Below are 18600 nucleotides of genomic sequence, written 5' to 3' on the forward strand. Positions count from 1 at the left end.
TTGAAAGACCTGGGACTCCCTCGGGTTCGGGCCGAGCGAGTAACGCGGAGAGTATGGGAGGGGGAGGGAGGCGGAGCTTCTTTGTTCCGCCTCCTCCCAGAGAGGCGGGCGGCGAGTCCGGGGCCAGCAGTGGGCGAGAACTGCGGAAGGACGCGAGGCTTGACCAATCAGAGCTCATCTGGCAGCCCGGGTGGCCAATAGGCCACGGCGGAAGGGAAACGGGGCGGGCCGGGGGGTTGAGGGGCCGGTAGGCGGCGGATCGGAGAGCTGGCGCAGCTGCTGTGGTGGCAGCAGCTCAAGTGGTGGTGGCGGTGGCGGCTGCAACAGCTCTGGACTCGGGGCTTTGGTGGCGGCCCGGCGGGCTGAGTTGCGCGGTGCAGACGCCGGTGTGCGGTCCGAGTTCCTGGGGCGGCGCGTGTAAGAATCCAAGGGCGCGGGGGCTTGGCCCAAGGGAGAGGGCAGGGGTCGGGGGTCAAAGGTTGCCGGAGTAAGGGGTCGCGGCAGGGCAGCGGGTGTGGGTGGTGGACAGGGGGGCTCAGGGCGATCTCGGGGAAGTCGCTGCGGTGCTTCTCCCTTCCATCCTAGGCTGGCACTTTGCACCCCTTTTGCCTCCCGCTTCCTGGGGCGACCCCCGCGTGGGGACCCTGATGGGAGCCTGGAGCACCTGGAGCTGGCGCTCCTGCCTCTTCCTTCCTCAGCCCGCTCATCTCCCTGCAGTCCCCAGGTGACCCCGCGGGAAACTCGTGCTCGGGGCAGGCTGCCCCAGCGGACGGCCAGTGTTGGCCAACTCAGTGTCCCCTTTCTCCAGGGGTGACCTTTCCGGTCCTCTGTAGAGGGAGAGTCGGAGCCTTTGGAAGGAGCAGTGGACTAGGACCCCGGAGTCCCGAGTTCCAGCTCTGCGGGTCCACTGTGTGACCTTAGACAATTCCCTTCCCCTCTCTGGGCCTCATTTTTCTCTCTGTAAAATGATGGGTTTGAATTCAAATTGGGGAACCGGTTCTGGGAGGAAAAGGTAAGGTTTAAGCTGGGAGAGTCCCTGAGTTCAGACTGCCTGAATTGAAATCTGGCTGCCACAACTTCCCTTGCTGTTTAGGGAGTTGGGCAAGTTGACCAATCTAAGACCCAGTTTCCAAATCTGTAAAGAGGGGTGTTTGAATTTGTCGGCAGCAGTACTGTCCACATTTTGAGCCTCATGATCCTTTTTGTGGGTGTGTGGGGTCTCAGCTATGCATTATAGGCTGCTCAGTGGTACCCCTGGCCTCTGCTTACTAACAATCACTCCCAATTTATGACAATCAAAATGTCTCCAGAACTTGTTAGTGTTCCCTGGGCCACATCACCCCAGTTGAGAGCCACTGAGGTAGGGCAACACATGCGTGTGTTAAACAGCTAAAACACAAACACTACTCGCTGTGATGTTACTTTCTGTCGTGACAAAGTTTAGAAACCTCTCCTTGATGAGTTGAGAGGGTTAATAGTCTCCTGTCTTCAAAGTAATAACGGAGAGATAATTATCAAAGCTGAGAAATGTCTACAAGGAAGTTCTTCAGTATATTCCTTCTACTTTTGTTTGAGAATATCCATGATAAAAAGTTAAACCAGAGACTGAGGGTACAGCTCAGTGGTAGAACATGTGCTTAGCATGTTTGAGGCCTCGGGTTCACCCTAGCACCAAAAAGAAAAAAAGAAAAGAAGAAAAGAAAAAAAATGTTGAACCAAAACCAAAATGAAGCATAATTCTTAAGACAGCCTAATATTAGGTAGGGTCTCATTTGAGATTTCCTCTTCTGCTTCCCTCTAGTGAGATCTAAAAGCAAACAATCCCCAGATCTGGGGAAACTTTAAAAAAAAATCCTGTCACAGGAAGTCTGCGGGGCGGAGAGCTACAGGCTTAGCCATCTACTTCTGCCTCCTTGTTTTAAAAAGATGTGCTGTTCCCTGTGATGCACAGGGATCTGCTCAGAGGTATTCGGTGATTCATTAAAGAAAATTACCCAGTTGCCATTCAGCGGGTCCATCTGGAGGCAATGTTGATTGAGCTCAGAGGTCACAGTCGAGGAAAGATCTTGCTACTCGATTTTCAAGTTCAAAGGTCTTTAGATGGATCTGCTGAGTCTCGGCATTTCTTTTGGCCCTCCTAGGCGGAAATGGGGAGGTATAAATAGAAACTCTAACAGGCTAGTTCTGAGTGTTTTAAATTGGGAGTTAGGGATGAGCACTTCTGCTGAGTGATATGGACATCATTTTAAAAAAATTACTTTCTCCTTTTCTTTCTTCCTCAAGCACCTAAACCTTAGGAGAACAGTGTCTGTATGAGAAGGGAGTATGTTATTTACCACCATGGTCCAGAGTAATCTTGAGAGTGTGTGTGTCTCAGAGGCTGCTTAGTAAAACCAATATGGAAGTTGTTAGTCAAAAAGAAAAAAAAGTGAAAAAAGAGATCAGCGATCGTGGATGACCTGTCATGCTAACTTTTCATTAGTATTGAAGTTAGGTGCTGCCTACCTACAAGAGCTTGGGGACTTAGAGGAGTTGTAGCCTCCTGGGAATATGGGATTGGGGTCAGGCTGCACGGTTCAAAGCTTGGCGTTCTATCTATGTGTTCTTAGGAAAGTTATTTAACCTCTCTGTGCCGGAAGTGTCCCCTTCTGCAACTGTCATAGTAATCGTACCTATCCCTAGGGTGATTATGAGGCTTCAGTTGACTTTTACTTTTACAGAGCATATACACACTGAGTATTAAGTACTAATTATTTTAATGCTTTTTTTTTGGTCTTCAAAATCTTTACAACAGTCACACCCAGCTAAGTGTGAAGAGGGGTGGAGGTGGAACCGGTCAGCCCTATCTCACTCTCCAGATGTCATTCCCCTAACTGCGCTTTTCATTTTGTGGCTGCTCTTCCCCATGTCGTAAAGCGATGACACTTTTGTGACTATTTTTAAATCGAGATAATAGTTCACGCACTGCGAGTTTACCACAGCCTCCATAATTCAGTGGTTTCGAGTGCAGTCATGGGGTCGTGCCACCATCACCAATACCAAATCCAGAACCCATTCGTCCTCTCTGGCTACATTTTAATAATTGTCTTTCTTTTTTATCCTCCAGACTCTAGAAGATGCCCCTCATGGAGGAGGTTCTGAGAAGCACCTCTGGCTCGGTGGCTGTGAAAGAGCAGCTGTGTGAAGCGCTGGCCATTGCCTCCTGAGGACTTCGGGGAGGAAACCATGGCCGTGAGCTTAGATGACGACGTGCCCCTCATCCTGACCTTGGACGAGGGTGGCAGTGCCCCTCTGGCTCCCTCCAATGGCCTGGGTCAAGAGGAGCTGCCCAGCAAAAGTAAGACAGTGGACTGAGCGGCGGGGACCAGGGCTTTTCGATTTCAGGGTGACAGATGACGTGGGCCTTGGTCTGCTAGAAGAGGCAGGTGCCCTTTGCCTGTCCCCACACTTGAGGCTTCTAGTGCCACAGCCCCACCATTGTGGAGCCCGGGCGGGGGTCTGTGTGCCTCCCGGAGCCCGTGGGCCTTGGCCACACCCGCCCAACACCTGCAGTGCCTTGGCTTTTTGTCCATGGGTGCTTGGCAGGGACCTTGGGCCAACCTGCTCCTTGGCCAGCTTCCTTGTCCCATTCCTTGTTAAAAAAAGAAACAGATTTCGACACCAGCCTCCGTCTGTCCCAATCTGGAACCGTTGGCAGGAGGAGCAGCGCCGACTGCTTCTCTCGGCTCCCGCTCAGTCCCTGCGAAGCCCGGGCAGGGTGGAGGGGACACATCGATCGCCGTCCATTGATTTGAGGGTTTGGGGTTTTACTCTGTCCTCCTCGGAACCAAAGCCTAGCACAGTGCGAACCCCAGAGAGGTGGTAAGCTTTAAATTTTTAAAATTTTAAGTGAGTCTCTGGCAGAGCGAGAGGCCTTCAGATGCATTCTGGTCCTGCTCCTGAAGGCGCCTGCTGTCTCTGCGCAGGCTGCAGCTCAGACACTTAGAATAACTGGCCTTTCCAGCAGGCTCCTAAGGCGTCAGGGCTCCTGAGCCAACGGACACCGTCTGCCCTTGTTTCCACTTGCAACCAGGCGGCCTGAGCCTGGCTCTCCCATCTCCTTTGTCCAGAGGAGACCCAGCTGGGTGAGGGAGCTCTGCCACCCCCCGGGACGTGAAGGACAGCAGTGTCAATGGGGGCATGGGTGTGCCCCACCAACAGGCCTGTCTTTGCTGCAGCGTGCTCACCCCCATCTGGGGTGGCGGGGCTGCCCTCTGAAGGAGGGTTAGAACACACGCCAGATCTCCCTGCCAGATCTCCCTTCAGGCCAAGAAAGCAGTGGTTCCAATTTCTGGCTCCAGCTGTTTTCTTTCTAAGATCCCCTTGCAAGGTACAGAATGCTCCCTGTTTCACAGAGTTGGAAACCAAGGCTCAGAGAGGTGGAGTAACTTTGCCAAGGCCACGGAGCTGGCAAGTGGTTGAGCAGAGATTTGAACTTAGGACAATCTGCCTTGGGTTTCTTTCCCTTCTCCCCACATTTCCTCCTCCTCCTGTTCCTCCTCCTCTTGCTCCTCCCTCTCCTCCTCCCCCCCTCCTCTTCCCCCTCCTCCTCCCTCTCCTCCTCCCCCCCTCCTCCCCCTCCTCCTCCCCCTCTTCCTCATGCTCCTCCTCCTACTTCTGCTCCTCCTCCTCCTCCTTCCTCTTCTTTTTCTCTTTTTTTCTTCATAAGGTTTTAATAAACGTGAGTGCAACTCCTTGGCTTTTTTTAAGATATTTTTTTAGTTGTGGCTGGTACAATATCTTTATTTATTTTTATGTGGTGCTGAAGATTGAACTCAGTGCTTCATGTGTGCAAGGCAAGCGCTCTACCACTGAGCCACACCCCCAGCCCCTCCTTAGCTTTTTATTTAATTTTTAAGATTTTTTCCCTCCTGGGGATCAAACCCAGGGCGCAGTACAGGCTGGGCTCTTAGCATTTATAAATATTATCTCATCAGATGATCTGAAGGTGGTTCTTGTCATCCTGTGTGTGTAGAGAAGTGGCCTTGAGGAGGTGAGGTCACTGGTCCAGGCACACCCGTCGTCGTTCCTCCCTTGCCGCTGGGGATGTGCACAGACCTGGCTTCAGAGGGGCACCATCTGGCCAGGGAGGCCCTCACAGGCTCCAGGGAGTAGGCTGGAAGGTGGGGCTTACCAATGGCTCAGCTCAGATTCTAAGTGGAAGCCCTGCTACATCTTATAAATCCCCATAAAGCCTTGGAACTCAGGTGGGGTGTCCGGCTGTCCTGTGGGATAAAAGTGGGAAGATCAACCCAGCTCCTGTCGAGATCAGACTTTGAACTGGGGACAGAGCTTGATGGGCAGGAAGTAGGCCAGGGAGACAGTGAGGCCCCAGCGAGGCCTTCTCCCTTGCTGAAGTTGGTGGCTCATTTTGGTTTGATTCTCGAGAACAGAGAGGTTGCTGCCTCCAGGGCCTGGTGTCTCTGCGGGGGTTTTAGTGCCTCGGCCTCACGCTGTCTCTTCAAGTGCTAATGCCAGAGAACCAGTGGGTCTGACTCCCTGGCCGACTGGGGAGTATAGCGGGGCTGCCCCGGGACAGGGACTCACCCGGAGGCCTGCTTGGCCTTGGCGAGGGCCAAGTTGGATCCAGCTTGGGAGTTGGCACTGAGCCGCTCCCTCAGGCCTGCTGTCTGGATGCCCCTTCTGCAGCCGAGTTTCCTCTGGGAGCTCCTGGGGACCTTCCCACCCTCAGGACACAGCCCGGCTGTCCCGCTGGCCTACAAGTCCTTGTGTACTCCACCGCCCTCTTGCCTGGCCGCTTCCGATTCCTGTCCTGTCCCACAATGTCACACTGCTGTCTCAACCCTCTGCGCCTCACTGGGGAGTTGCCTACGCGTGGACTCCAGTTCTGCCCTGGAGGCCCTGCGACGCCTTCTCTTTGAAGCCTCCCCTGAGCCTCCCCTCCCTGCCGGAGCTGGTCACTGGCTGCTCCTTCCTGCTTTGCTGTCTCGATGAGTTGTCCGTCTTCGCCAGTGGCCCACCATGTGGCGATTACTTGTTAAACCATCTGGTCACCTACTGGGCCCTGCATTTCCAGATCTTGTGGCTTGGTGCCTGCAGAGGTCCGGTTTGCCGGGGTCTGGAGTTGGTGGACGTGGCGGCTGTCGGAAGGCCAGATGGGCGGCGCCATCCGGCGTCTTCTGTCTTCTCCTAACCGGTGGCTGATTCCCATTTTTCCCAGCAGTCTCCTGCAGACCCCTAGCCTAGCCAGTCCATGACCACAAACCCTTGGGGGACTAAGGACAGAGGCAGTCACTGGAGCTGGCAGCACCATGACACAGGTCACCGAGAACCACCCAGCTTCCCATGGTGTGAGCCTTGGTGGAGCCTGTGCTCTTGTCCTGACCTGCGGCTGGGCGCCCTTCTCTGCCTGCTTCTGTGTCAGTCCGCCCAGGTGGCCTCAAAGCACCAGGGACGAGGGGGCTGCCGTCTGGAGGCCGAGGCCCAAGATCAAGGTGGCGGCAGGGTTGGTTTCTCCTTGTGTTCTGCTGCGTCCTCAGCTCAGTCCATGGGTCTGTCTTCTGATAAGGACTCTGTCCTCTAGGGTTAGAGCCACCCGTGTGACCTCGTCGTACCTTCTTACCCTCTGAGGCTCAGCCTCCAGATGCAGCCTCATTCTGAGGTGCTAGAGCTCCGGGCTTCAGCCTGTGAATTTTGAGGGGACACAGTTGAGCCCGTGACACTGCTCACCTCTGTCAGATGCAGGTCCCCAGGAGTCGGGCTGGCCGCCTGTGACTTTTAACCCAGTGCTAAGGCCTTGTCCCTGTAGGAAGCCAGAAGGTGGCGTTTTCTCCTGTGTGGCGGGTGGGATTTGATCCTCGGCTTGCAGGTGCACAAGTGGCTGCTGAGATGCTGATGAGTGACTCACAGGCACAGGCAGGTTGACACAGGGGCAGGTAGGAGCAGGGGAGCCTGGAAGTTGGGAGTCACCTTGAGGCCGTCCCTGGTGCTGGCCTTTGGTAGGGCATTCCTCCGTGGAGCGGTCTGCTGTGGGCGTGAGCAGCAGCCTCCACTGAGCTGGTGGGCGGGGCAGCGCGGGGTGGGGGTCCCTGGGGAGATGCTGGTCACGCCCAGCTTTTCCCTCCTGTGCCCTCTGAACCCAGCTGCTGCCTGAGGTGGCTTGTACCTACCCCATGCCCTTTCTGGATGGGGAAGGGCGGTGGCCGGGCTGGTGGTACTGGGTTGTTCCTGGTTTCCGGGTGACAAGCCATTCAGGGCTGAGGCCAAGGTGACAGATCAGGGAGCTCCCCTGCCTCCCCCTGCCTCACCTGACACCCGCTGTACCGTGGGGAGTTAGTTTCCTGGGTCGCTGTCCCCGGCTGGAGCCTGCGTGTGACACCGGCTCCTCTCCCGAGTTCCGGAGCCAGAGCCTGCGGGCCTGAGGCTCGGCCAAGGCTGGCCAGAGCTATTGACCCCTGCACATGTGGCCGAGGGGAGCTGGGAGGAAGCTGTGGGCGGCTCCCAAGGGTCGTGAGCCGGGGCGGGTTCCAGAAGTTTGGCCTTGGCTGTCCCTCAGACTGGGCGTCACCTTCGTGCTTGTCCAGGGGTGCAGGGTGCCCCAGGGACTTGTCACTGTGACACTGTTGAGCGCACGGTTGAGAGAGTGGGTTCTGAGACAGGCTGTGTGGTGTGGGTCAGGGCGGCCTCTGCCAGGCCGGCTGTTGGGGCTGGGGTTGGGAGCTTCGCGTGTGATCGCGGGGTAAGCACCGGGCCAGTCAGTGACCTTAGGACCGTGGTCGGAGACGGCGCTGCTGCTTTGGAAGGCCGACCATGAGCAGGGCTGCCGACCCAGGCCAGATCGCGAGTCCTTTCTGCCTTATTTATTACCCCGAGGTGGCTGCCATCCTACCGAGGCTGAGGCAGCAGTTAGGTGTCCTCTGCCTTCTTGGAGGGGGCCTGTGGCCCTGCTGGAGTCCCTCCCTGGTGTTTTAGGGCCTGCCAGGGCAGAATGCTGGACAGCACCAGGCCGTGGGCAGCACAAGCCCCCAGTGCCGAGCCGCGCCCTGTAGCAGGGACTGGAGTCTTTCACTTCCATGGCTCTCGGTCTCTTTAGGAGTCTTGTCTGTTGTGTTGGGCCCCCCGCCCTTTGGCCACGAAATGCTATCTCTGCCCTCTGAGCACAGCAGGCCGCCGTGGAGGTGGTAGCCGTGGAGGTAGCCGCCTTACGATGGCCCTGGAGAGGTCTGAGTTCATGTGCTCTGAAAGCGCTTCACGAGCCAGAACCGTCAGCAGCCAGCGTCCGAGTCAGGAAGGGGACACAGAGGGCTTAGAGGGTCCCAGCAGGGCCTCGATGGCTGCAGTTGCAGGGTCAGGGTGTCAGGTGGGCCAGGCAGGGCAGCGGCCCGTCTCCCAGGGGCTTCTTCACTTTGCCTTTGTGTTCGTGAACTATCACCATATGGAGGTACGTGGAGGGACGAGGAAGGACTTGGAGTGAGTGAGTGGCAGCACGTGGGGACATCTGGGGCTGGCTTGGCTTTCTTGTGTTGTTTTTTTTTCCCGGTCCTGTGGATGGAACCAGGGCCACTCAGCCATCAGCTGCATCTCCAGCCCATTTTACTCTGAGACAGGGTCTTCCTGAGCTGCCTGGGGTGACCTCAGACCCTCTGGCCTCCTACCCCAGCCTCCCTGCAGGGACAGCTGGGCTTGCAGGAGGATTCAGGAGGAGTGTGGGCGGGGACACGGGGCTGGGGGAGGAGGCGGCGGCATCTGCCTGTTTGGGAGTTTGGAGCTGCAGGAAAGCCCCCCCCAGAGGATGAGTGGGCCTGGATGCCTGTGGGTGTCGTCTTTCACCTATTTAAATATTGTGGTTCTTACACTAGGGACTTTCTTTGGGGTTCACATTTAGGAACTGGTCTGGTGGTGGAGGAAAGGAGTGTCCTCGGGTTTTAAGTTTGTAAGGAAGGCATATTTTTAAAATAAGGTTTTGCAGTTCTTAAATGAAATAGCAAAGGGCTGATGAACAGGAAGTGAAAGACTATCCCACAGAGAGGGGGAGCAGGGCCGGGAGCAGGACATGGAGGGTGGGGGCTCTCCTTGTCCCACCGGGCCCTGCTGGGGTGTGGGGGTGTCCTGCTGGAGCAGGGCAGGCTGCCTCAGGGTGTTTGGAAATGAGCAGCCAGACTGGGTGGCCTGGTGGTGGCCCCAGGACACGGTCGTGCCTGCTTTGTTTGGCCCAAACGATGATGCTCTAAGAGGGAACAGGCTGCCAAGCCAGGAGCAGCCTCCCCTGCCTCCTACACAGCCCGGCCTCCACGCCACCTCCCCTGCCTGGTGTCGCCGTGCATTGGAGTTTGCATGCCGTCCCCAGGTGAACTCTGCTGGCACAGTGCCGTGGGGGAGCCAGGGAGCTGGGCCCTGGGGGAGTGGCAGCTGGCGTGTGCCCAGGGTGCTGTAGGAGGGTGGGAGCCAGGGCTGTGGACAGTGGCTGGTGGGAATTGGGTCTGGGGCTGGTGAGGGCCCCCTGGGGTCAGACGCCGGGTTTGAACCCAGCACCGCTGTTTGCCACCAGAGCCTGGGCCGGTCGGGACCTCTCCAAGCTTTGGTCTCCTCATCCGTGAAGTGACACCAGCACCAATACCGCCTCTTGTGACTGTCCTGAAGCTACAAGGACAGCGTGCTCCACAGCGAGCTTGACGCTGCCTCCTACACCGTGCGGCCCTGTGCGTGGTAGGCGTCAGCCGTCAGGCCGCGGGTCAGCGGGAGCCAGCTGGACGCCTAGGGTGTTGGGGCGGAGCTGGCCTGGTCGAGTGGGTGCAGAGCCACTGTGTGGGGTCAGAAGGTGATGAGATGGCAGAGCCTCTTGCCACTGGCCAACTCTGGATGCTGTTTCCATGGTAACCCTCCAGAGGCCTTGGGTGGGTCAGCCCTGAGCAGGGGCAGCTTTTCTTTCTGGAGGTTGGAGGTGGGGAGTGGAGGCTGTACCGCAGAGGCGGGGTGCAGGTTTGGCCTCTTCTGATTGGCTCCCTGACCAGCCTCACAGCGCCTCCCCACTCTGGGTGGGTGTGCAAGTCTCGAAGCCCCCGGATGCTTTTGCCTCTTAGAGGGACTCAGGAAATGGCTGGATGATGCCGAACTGAAGAGAACCCTTGCAGGGACCTGGCGTGGGGCCCGCTGTGCCTCTTGGGGCACAGACCCGGCAGCCTTGGGCAGGAGGAACCCCGTGAGAGCCAGGGGGCCGGGGTGGGCGTGGGCTGTGCCTGGCCCTGCCCCACCTCTGCTCTGCCCTCCCCACCCCATCAGGCGCTGCCCTCAGTGCAGCCCGTCAGCTCTCCTGGCTGAACAAACGCTTCTCACTGCTTCCGGCTGATAAGTGCCTGCTTTGTCTCGTGCAGCAACGGGACCCAAACAATCCGTCCTGACCTGGGCTTGGCCAGGCAGCTCTCCATCTGCACAGCTCTCCCCTGGATGGAGAACCTGTCCTCGGGACGTCTCCCTTCCTCCTGTATGTGGATTCAGATCCTAACGTGCGCTCTGGGTCTCTCTGCGCATGTTGGCTGCAGGCGCCAGAGCCGGCACTGATCCAGCAGCAGTGTCTTCTGTTTGTTTTTTGTGCTGGGTTTGAACTCACAGGCACTTTTCCCTGTGCTACATCCCCAGTCTTTTTTTTTTTTTTTTTGAGATGGCCTCAAATTGCTGAGGCTGGCCTCAAACTTGCGATCCTCTTGCCTTGGCCTCCTGGGTCACTGAGATTACGGGCGTGGACCACTGCCCCCAGCCTTTATGTTTAAGGTCTGAATAATCTAAGAATTTTATTTTCCCACAGAAGGCTCAGTTTTGCCTGGTGAACTCCGAGGAGGTGAGCTTCTCAGGGGCTTTCCAGCCTTGGCTGCATGGAGAATGTTGCACAGACTCCCTGGGGTGCTGTGCAGGCGTCTCCCTGCTCCTGGGCCCAAGAGCGAATCCAGGAGGTGCAGACCAGTGGCCTTCACTCTACATTAAGTGACATCTTCCCTGGAGCCATCCTTGTCCCCCGTTGGCAGAGCGGTGGGGGCTGGGGACAGCTGTCAGGAGCAGGTGCAGTGGTGTCTAAGTGGTTTGTCCTACAGTCCCTGCAGAGTAGAGGTGTCCCTCCCTGTCTTGCAGGTGTGGAGTGGGGAGGTCAGAGGGCGGGTAGCGCGGCTCGTCCTCAGCAAGCGTTGTTGGGGCCCAGGGCCAGGCAGATTCCGGCCGTGAAGGACTCTGTTGCTCCCCGTCAGAGCCCTGCCTCCTCTGTTGTGGGGCCTGGTCCTTGGGAGCATCTTTCCACCCAGACTCCATAGGACACGCTTGTAATCCCAGCGAGGAGGGAGGCTGAAGCAGGAGGATGGCAGGCTCAAGGCCAGCCTCAGCAATTTAGGCCCTAAGCAACTAAGCAAGACCCTGTCTCAAAAGAGAAAAAAAAGGGCCTGGGAATGTGTCTCGGTGGTTGAGCGCCCCCAGCTCCGTGCACAGTGCTGAGTAGCTGAGGAGCCATAATTGCATCACCTCTTTGGCACGACTCTTGTTTTGGGGTGTTGTCCTGGGGACTGAACCAGGCTTCGTGCGTGCTTAGAAGCGCTGTGCTACCCAGCCACACCCCCAGCCCTTTGTTATTTCATTTTGAGGCAGGGTCTTGTCAAGTTGCCCAGTGTGGCCTGGAACTTGGATCCTCCTGCCTCAGCCTCCCGAGTTGCTGGGCCTTCAGGTGGCACGTGCCAGGCGTGTCCGGGCTCTTGAGTGGAATGAGGCAGAGTCCTTGGAGACCTGTGCTCTGGTCCTGCGGCCTGCCCGGCCTGGCCTCTGTTTTCTCACTCCAAAGTCTTCGAGCCTGGGGCTGGCGCTAGGTCTCTAATAAGCGCATCATCCGTTATCTTCCCGTGTAAACCAATTCCACTGCGGGGCCTGCGGTGTCTCTGGCCTCAGGTATATTGCTGTGGGCATTTTTCAGCTGCAGACTGAGCCCTTTCTTCCAGGCCTCTCCTGCCCACTGTGCCCAGTGGCTATGTCCTTCAGCCTCCTGTCCTCCATGCCCAGGCCGCTCGCTGCCAGCTCCGTCCCCGGGGAAGGACTGGGTGCCGTGTGGACTTATAGAGATGGTGGATCCCAGTGAGTTACGGGGCCTGTGGGGCCCAGCTAGGGAGAGCCTTGTGTGGCGTGGACAGTGCCCCTGGTGTCACGCAGCGTCACGTGAATCCCATTCCCTCCAGAGGAAGCTCTGCCGGCTTGTGGGTTTCTTTCTGGAGTCTCCATGACGCCCACGGTGAGGACTGGCGGGATGGGACGGGAAGGTGTCCTCAGCTGCCGGCTGCTGTTTTGGTGCCGATTTGTGACACAGCTGGGCCTCTTGCTGGGAGTCCCGGTTTTACAAAGGCGGCAGCAGGTCTTGGGTACACAAACCCTGGGCCCTTGATAAACAGGCATGGAGTTGACCTATTTGGGAGTGAGTCACCAGATTCCAAAAACATCCAGTGTCCTGGGTGACTCTGTCACAGCTTAGCCCTTGGAGCCATCTGGGGTGCTGGAGAGGCTCAGTGACATGTGACCAGCTCGGAAATAGCCAGGGCGGGCCGAGCTTCCCCTGGAGCCGCCTGCTGGATGGAGCGCAGGTCTCTGCTCCCAGGCCGGGCACCCTCTTGTCTGGAATGCCATGTCTGCGGGTGCCCGACCCCACCCTCCCTCATACTGAGCTCCCCGCACCACACTGTCCCCCAGCTGCCCGCAGCCTTCTTTTGGCAGGTGGTGGTTCCGTTTCCTCCCGTTGTTCTCTTGCTGGAGCTCAGCCCGGGTGACGCGTCTGTGTGGTAGTGGCTTGGAAGCCGCCCAAGCTGCGGGATGCGATGGCTTTTACTTGTGGGTGGTCGTCCACAGGCGTGGTGTCTTCTCTCCGTGGCTCTTGAGGGTCCCCTCTTCTTGCTGGCCTGCCTGTTGGCAGTCACAGTTGTCCTGTGTCCAGTCTAGAAGTGTCCCCCGGGCTCAGAGTTTGTCAGCCCACGTCCTCCAGCCTCGGGGCTGCCGGTGCGTGTGGTCCTGCTGTGCACCTTCCGTTCCTCCTGGGGGCCAGGCAGAGGGTCGGGGGCCCTGGAGGCCTGTGGGGCAGCTTGGGGAATTCTAGCTGTGGGAACCCGCGTGTGCTGGAGAGTGGTGCTGTCCCCACTCAGCAGCACTTTGACAGTTCCTCGGTGGCCTTCTGCACGGTCGTGACTTGGTAGCTGAGCAGCATCGAGTGAGCTGCTGAGCTTCTTTCTCCTGGGTGTCAGTTTCTTCCTCTGTGAAATGGGGACAAGAGTATTTGCAGCCAGGTGGACACAAAGGTAAGTGGGAAGTGGCGTGTCAGGCCCGGTACCAGCTCCATGCCGGAAACTGAACGCCACTGAGGCCCTCCCCCCCCCCCAGTCTGCCATCAGCGGAGCATCAATGCTGCCCTCTTCTGAGCCCCTGAGTGGTGATCAGAGGACCCTCTCCACTGGGAACTGGAGCCCTTCCTGCCTTTTGTTAATTCCTCACTTCCTGGTTTTCTGCATCTCCTTGAGGGTTTCATGATAGTAGCTGGGGGACAGTGGGCAGGTTCCTGGATGCAGCCGGGGGACAGTAGGCAGATCCTGGCCGTATGGGCTACACAGCACCAGAACCCCGCCTCCGCCTGCTGTCCTTTCCCTGTTGGTACCCGGGACTGAACCCTGGGGCTGCTCTACCGCTGAGCCGCTCCCTCAGTCCTTCTTATTTGCATTTTGAGACGGGGTCTCGCTAAGTTGCTGAGGCCGGCCTTGAACTTGTGAGCTCCTGAGCCGCCAGGATCACAGGCGTGTGCCTCCGCACCTTGCTTACCTCCTGCCATTGTCCTCTTGGTCTCTGCTGTTGTTTCTTGACGATGCTCTGTGGACTGCCCTCCCCACCTGACAGACAGGGAAACTGAGGTAAAGGAAGGGAAGACTGGCTCGGTGCCTGGCCACTGCCTGTCCCTGGCTTTCATCTCCCTGGAGACATGGTGTGCTCAAGCCACCAAGTCCCGGGCACGGGCTTCCTTCTTGCGTTCACTTCCCTGTGGTGTCCCCTTGTCCTGTGCCCAGAGTCACCTACAGCAGTAGCAGACTCACCTACTGGGTCCAGCCAGCCCCCTGGGAATGGACTGTGTGACCCCGGATTCTAGTGGACGTCCAGCCCCGGCTCAAGGGCCCATCAGTGTGCACATTGGCCACCCTGGTGCAGGGTGAGTCTGGCTGACTGTGCTCTGAGCTGCGCCGTGTCTGCTGCCCTCTCGCAGGGGCCATAGAGCACCAGGGCGAGGGGAGAGGAGGCTTCCTCTGTTGCCTCTGCGTCCCTGTCCCCACACCCATTCGTGGTTCTCAATTAGCATTTCTGATGCTTCCAAGTGAAGGCAGGACAGATGTTTGCACAGGTGCTGGCTCCTCACTGGGAGGCCGCCAGGCAAGCGTGCTGTGTGTGTGTGTGTGTGTGTGTGTGTAGCCTGGGCCACACCAGTGTTTGTTGAAAGCCCGAGCACTCTGCACGCACTTAGAACGCATGGGGGCAGAGAGCCCTCCGTGTCGTGGAATACCTGCGGCTGGGGAGCAGGCCGTGCAGGGCCAGGTTGACGCTCCAGGACCAAAGGGGCCCTCATGTCCTCCCTCACCAAGAATTTCCAGTGGACATCGGCAAGACAACACATGGTTCTCCACCCCGGGAAGGGTAACTAGAAGAGTAGACAAGAAGACAATCCTGAGAGCCGGGTGCGGTGGCACATGCCTGTCATCCCAGCAGCTTGGGAGGCTGAGGCTGGAGGATCAAAGCCAGCCTAGGCAACTTAGCAAGGCCCTAAGTGAGACCCTGTCTCAAAGAATGAAAAATGCTGGGGATGTGGCTCAGTGATAAAGTGTCCCCAGGTTCCATCTCTGTTTCCAATAAGAAAAAAAAAAGAAGAAAAGAAAGTGACCCTCAGGTCCCTGGAGCGTAGCCTGCCCTGCAGGTGCGTGGCTTTGCCCAGCACGGTGTTCATAGATGGCTAAGGAGTTGACCAAGACCAGCTCCTTTGGCTTTTTGCAGACGGGATGCCTGCACAGAGTGTCCACCGTGAGAACCCCGTGGCTCGAGTTCACCTTCATGACCTGGCGGACGGCCCAGCTGCCTCCCAGCTGCCTTGAAGGGGCGGAGAAGGTGGGAGCTCAGGCTGCCTAGGCTCAAACCCCAGCCCTGTGGCTTCTTCCTCTGTGACCTGGGGCAGGTCACTTAGCCTTCAGGGCCTGAGGTGCTGCTCAGCAAGCTGGGGCTGCGACATGTCTGGCTCAGGGGTGCTGCAATGCTCAGGGGTGCTGGTGACGAGAACCTTGCAGCTGCACCAGGCGCCTGGCCAGCCCTGAGTGCGGGTCTTCCTGTCCTTCCACTGTCACTTCCCACTGCATCTGCCTGCCCCAGGCCCTGGGCTCTGGGTCGCTGGGCCTCTGCAGCTCCCCAGACGTGCCCTGTCACGTGCCCCTCTGTGCCTCATGCCTGACTGCCCTGTTCTGGAACGTGCCCTCTCCCCACACTGACCACCCCAAAGGCCTCCCGACACTGCCCGCTGTCCAGAGTGTATGCAGCCTTTAGGCCCTTGTAACTGATGAACGACTTCAGTGTGCCCGACTCTCCTTCCTTCTGTCACCTCCACGTTCGGAGCTTCAAGGGGACAAACGGTCATAGGTTTATATTTTCTAATCCAGCACTCAGTACAATGCTGGTACACAGTAGGTGCTGAATAAATACCTCCTTAAATCAAGCCACGTGTTTGGCCATAGGAGTTAGCCTTTCTAGACAGTGGTGCGCATGCCTGTGATACAGCTGGAGGCTGAGGATTGCACGTTGGAGGCCAGCTTCAGCATCTTAGAGACCCTGTCTCAAAATAGAAAAAAAACAGGTCTGGGGACATGACTCAGTGGTAGAGCGCCCTGGGTTCAGTCCCTAGAACCAAAAGGAGACGAGCAGGGTCTCCCGAGGTTGTGTCTGCAGCCCTGTGGCAGTGTGGGGGCAGCGCTACAGGCTGCAGCTGCCCAGGGTGACGTCCATTCCCTGGCCTCCCGGCCCCGCTGCCTTCATGTGTCCCTGCTCTGGGCTCCCAGCAGCCTGTGGTCTCTGGCCTGTGCCCGCCTGCCCTCCTCCTCTGTGTAGCTGCCTGCTCTCCACCTCTGGCCCTGTCCTGCCATGGCCCTCCAGGACTGGCCCCAGGGATGGTTCCTTTGGACTTGACCACTGAAGCGCCTGTCAGGTGAGCACAGTGAGGGTGGCCAGAGCCCTTCTGCCAGGCCTCCTCTCCTCCTCTGCAGAGCCTTGGCAGGACAGGCTTTGGGCCTGTGCCAGCCATTCAGCCGGGAGGGTTCTGTGCCAGTCCTCGCCTTGCCAGAGGTCAGGGAGTTTGCTGGGGTCTCCTGCCCGCTGATCCTCCGCTGGGTTGCAGGGTAGCGTGGCTGTGCTCTCCACCATCTTGCTGCCAGTTACAGAGGAGGAGGGGGAGCGGCTACTCTCTCCCACCTGGGACCCCCACTCTGTTTCCATCTGGGGCCTGAAGTGCTGGCTGCACAGAAGCACTGTGGCACCTGTGCCTGCGAAGCTCAGCAGCACCCAGATTCCTTTCCTCTCCTCCAGTGCCTTCCCAGAGTGGGGCCCTGTAGCCACTGCCCAGGGTGGCCAGGCGCTCGCTGTCTGCTGGGCGCGGGTCTCTGGAGGCCAGAGCTCTGTGGGCTTCACCTCTGTGCTTGGGCTTCTCCTGCCCCAGCTCCAGTGGATGGGGGGGGTGAGGGGGGGAGAAGGGCGGCTCTGGGGAGGGACATCGGGAGCAGGGGACCTGAGGCATCTAGGGCTACACTTGTCCGAAGAGGATGTGTGTGTGTGGGGGGGTGGGTGTTCAAGAATGTGTGATGGGCTGCGGGCGGAGCTCAGGGGGAGCAGCGCCTAGTGTTCCTAGCAGGCCCTGGGTTCCATCCCCAGCAACACCACCAGTGCCCTCTCCTGGAGAGAGAGAGAGAGAGAGAGAGAGAGAGAGAGAGAGAGAGAGAGAGTTAGTGGAGGAAGGGGCGCGAGGGTGGGGGTATGAGTGTGTGACGTTGCCAGCATTTTAAAAAGTGCGATGGAGGAAGGTGGAGACAGAAATGGTTTGGAGCCCCAGTGTCACTCCACCCAAGAAAGCTCGCGCTCTGCCAAGTGACCCTTGTGGGTTTATTCAAAGCGACCCCTGTCCCCAGGCCTAAGACCGAGGCCTGGGGTTTACCCAGCAGAGCTGACCCAGCACCTGCGGGTGGGGGTGGCACAGGCCTGCCCCGCCCCCTGCCTGGTGCACTCCTGGCGGCATATGGAAGCTGTTTCTGTTTATCCAGTGGCTCCAGGGCGCTGCCAGCAAGCAAGCGGAAACCCTGGATTCTCTGCAGGGCCCTTTTGGAGGCTCCACACAGGGCAGCCAGCTGTTTGCTGAGAGCCTGGGCCTGTTACATCAGCAGAGGGGCGAGGCCATCTGTGCAGGCAGGTCACCCCGCAGCTGCCTGTGTTCTGGGTCCGTGGGGGAGGGTGTCGCAGCTCCGTGCTGTCAGCTCAGCGCTTTCTTCCCGTTCCTTTCTGCTGTCCTCCCTGGCCGCAGGCTCACCTCCTTGGGCTGACTGCCAAGCTCGAGGAGGGAGGATCAGGGGCAGGGGCCTCCTGGATCCTCAGTAGCCGTGGTTTGGCCTGAGGGCCATGCCAGTCTGCCAGCCTGGGTTTCGTAGAGCGCTCTGCCTGGGCACAGCGAGTACAGAGTGCGCTGTTCCGCTCGTGGGGCACCTCAGGCACAATGCTCTTCCTGGTTGCCAGGAATGTTCTAGTGGCATCCTGCGGCCTTCCAAAGCCTCCTGTGGAGACTCTCCCTGCTGCGAGGGCCTAGAGGCCACTTCTCCCTCTGTCCATGGGTATCCTCTGTCCTTCCTTCTGAGTTTCCAGCCCAGCCACCTTCCAGACCAGGCAGAAATGCAGAGGCAGGGGCTTCCTGCCCTGCTCCTGACCGAGGCTGTGGAGACCCGGCAGCCCGCCTGCCCTGTGGTGAGGTCGGGCCTGTTCCTCCGGCTGGGCCCTTACGGTATGCTCCTCGCCTCCCAGGTCACCTGGAAGCACTGTCCTGGCAAGGACTAGGTCAGAGAGGTCCTACGGGGTCGACTCTGACCTGGCCTCCGCTAGTCCCCACCGGAGAGGCTTGTCTCAGCCCACAGGGTGGAGCTAGTAGGGTGGTGGGGTGTGAGCCCCCGACATTTGCCTGGTGACCTTGGAGCCTGTGTTTCTCCAGGAAATGCAGAAGCAGGCTCCGGGCTCCGTGGGTAGGAGGATGCCAGGGCAGGGTCGCAGGGCAGCGCCAGGGTCTGCACAGCACAGGCAGAGGACCTGGAGCGACTGACTGGGCCTTCTGTGCCATCGGACAGATTGTCCTCTGGTCCTCACACCTGGTGGTAACCCGTCAGAGCCATGGGGAGTGCTACTCCGAGGACACGGATCAGTCCTGCAGCAGTGCCCCACCTAGCGCTCCCCTGGCCTCCCCCCTCTGTGGCTTCTGCACCACCCTCGGCTCCTGCCCCAACCTCAGCTGCCCTTCCCCCTGGGAAGCTGCTGAGACCCCGGGCA

General features: G+C 58.5%; 1 protein-coding gene across 4 annotated transcripts in view; it reads left to right on the forward strand.

Annotated features, from left to right (window-relative positions):
• Nucleotides 1-253: 253 nt before the first annotated feature.
• The window catches only part of TPCN1 (two pore segment channel 1), a 47735-nt gene continuing 29388 nt past the window's right edge, over nt 254-18600 (forward strand). The window contains exons 1-2 of one of the 4 annotated variants that reach the window (XM_081284449.1): nt 254-431; nt 3107-3337. In XM_081284449.1, coding sequence (XP_081140575.1) covers nt 3226-3337 — 112 coding nt within the window. In that variant the 5' untranslated portion in view covers nt 254-431; nt 3107-3225. Of the gene's footprint in view, nt 432-3106; nt 3338-3734; nt 3862-18600 lie in introns of those variants that run through there. The other 3 variants (XM_081284453.1, XM_081284448.1, XM_081284450.1) reach the window with 3 other exon arrangements.

The sequence above is a fragment of the Spermophilus citellus genome, assembly GCF_964194105.1.
Source record: "Spermophilus citellus genome assembly, chromosome: 3".
In the NCBI taxonomy this organism is placed as follows: Eukaryota; Metazoa; Chordata; class Mammalia; order Rodentia; family Sciuridae; genus Spermophilus; species Spermophilus citellus.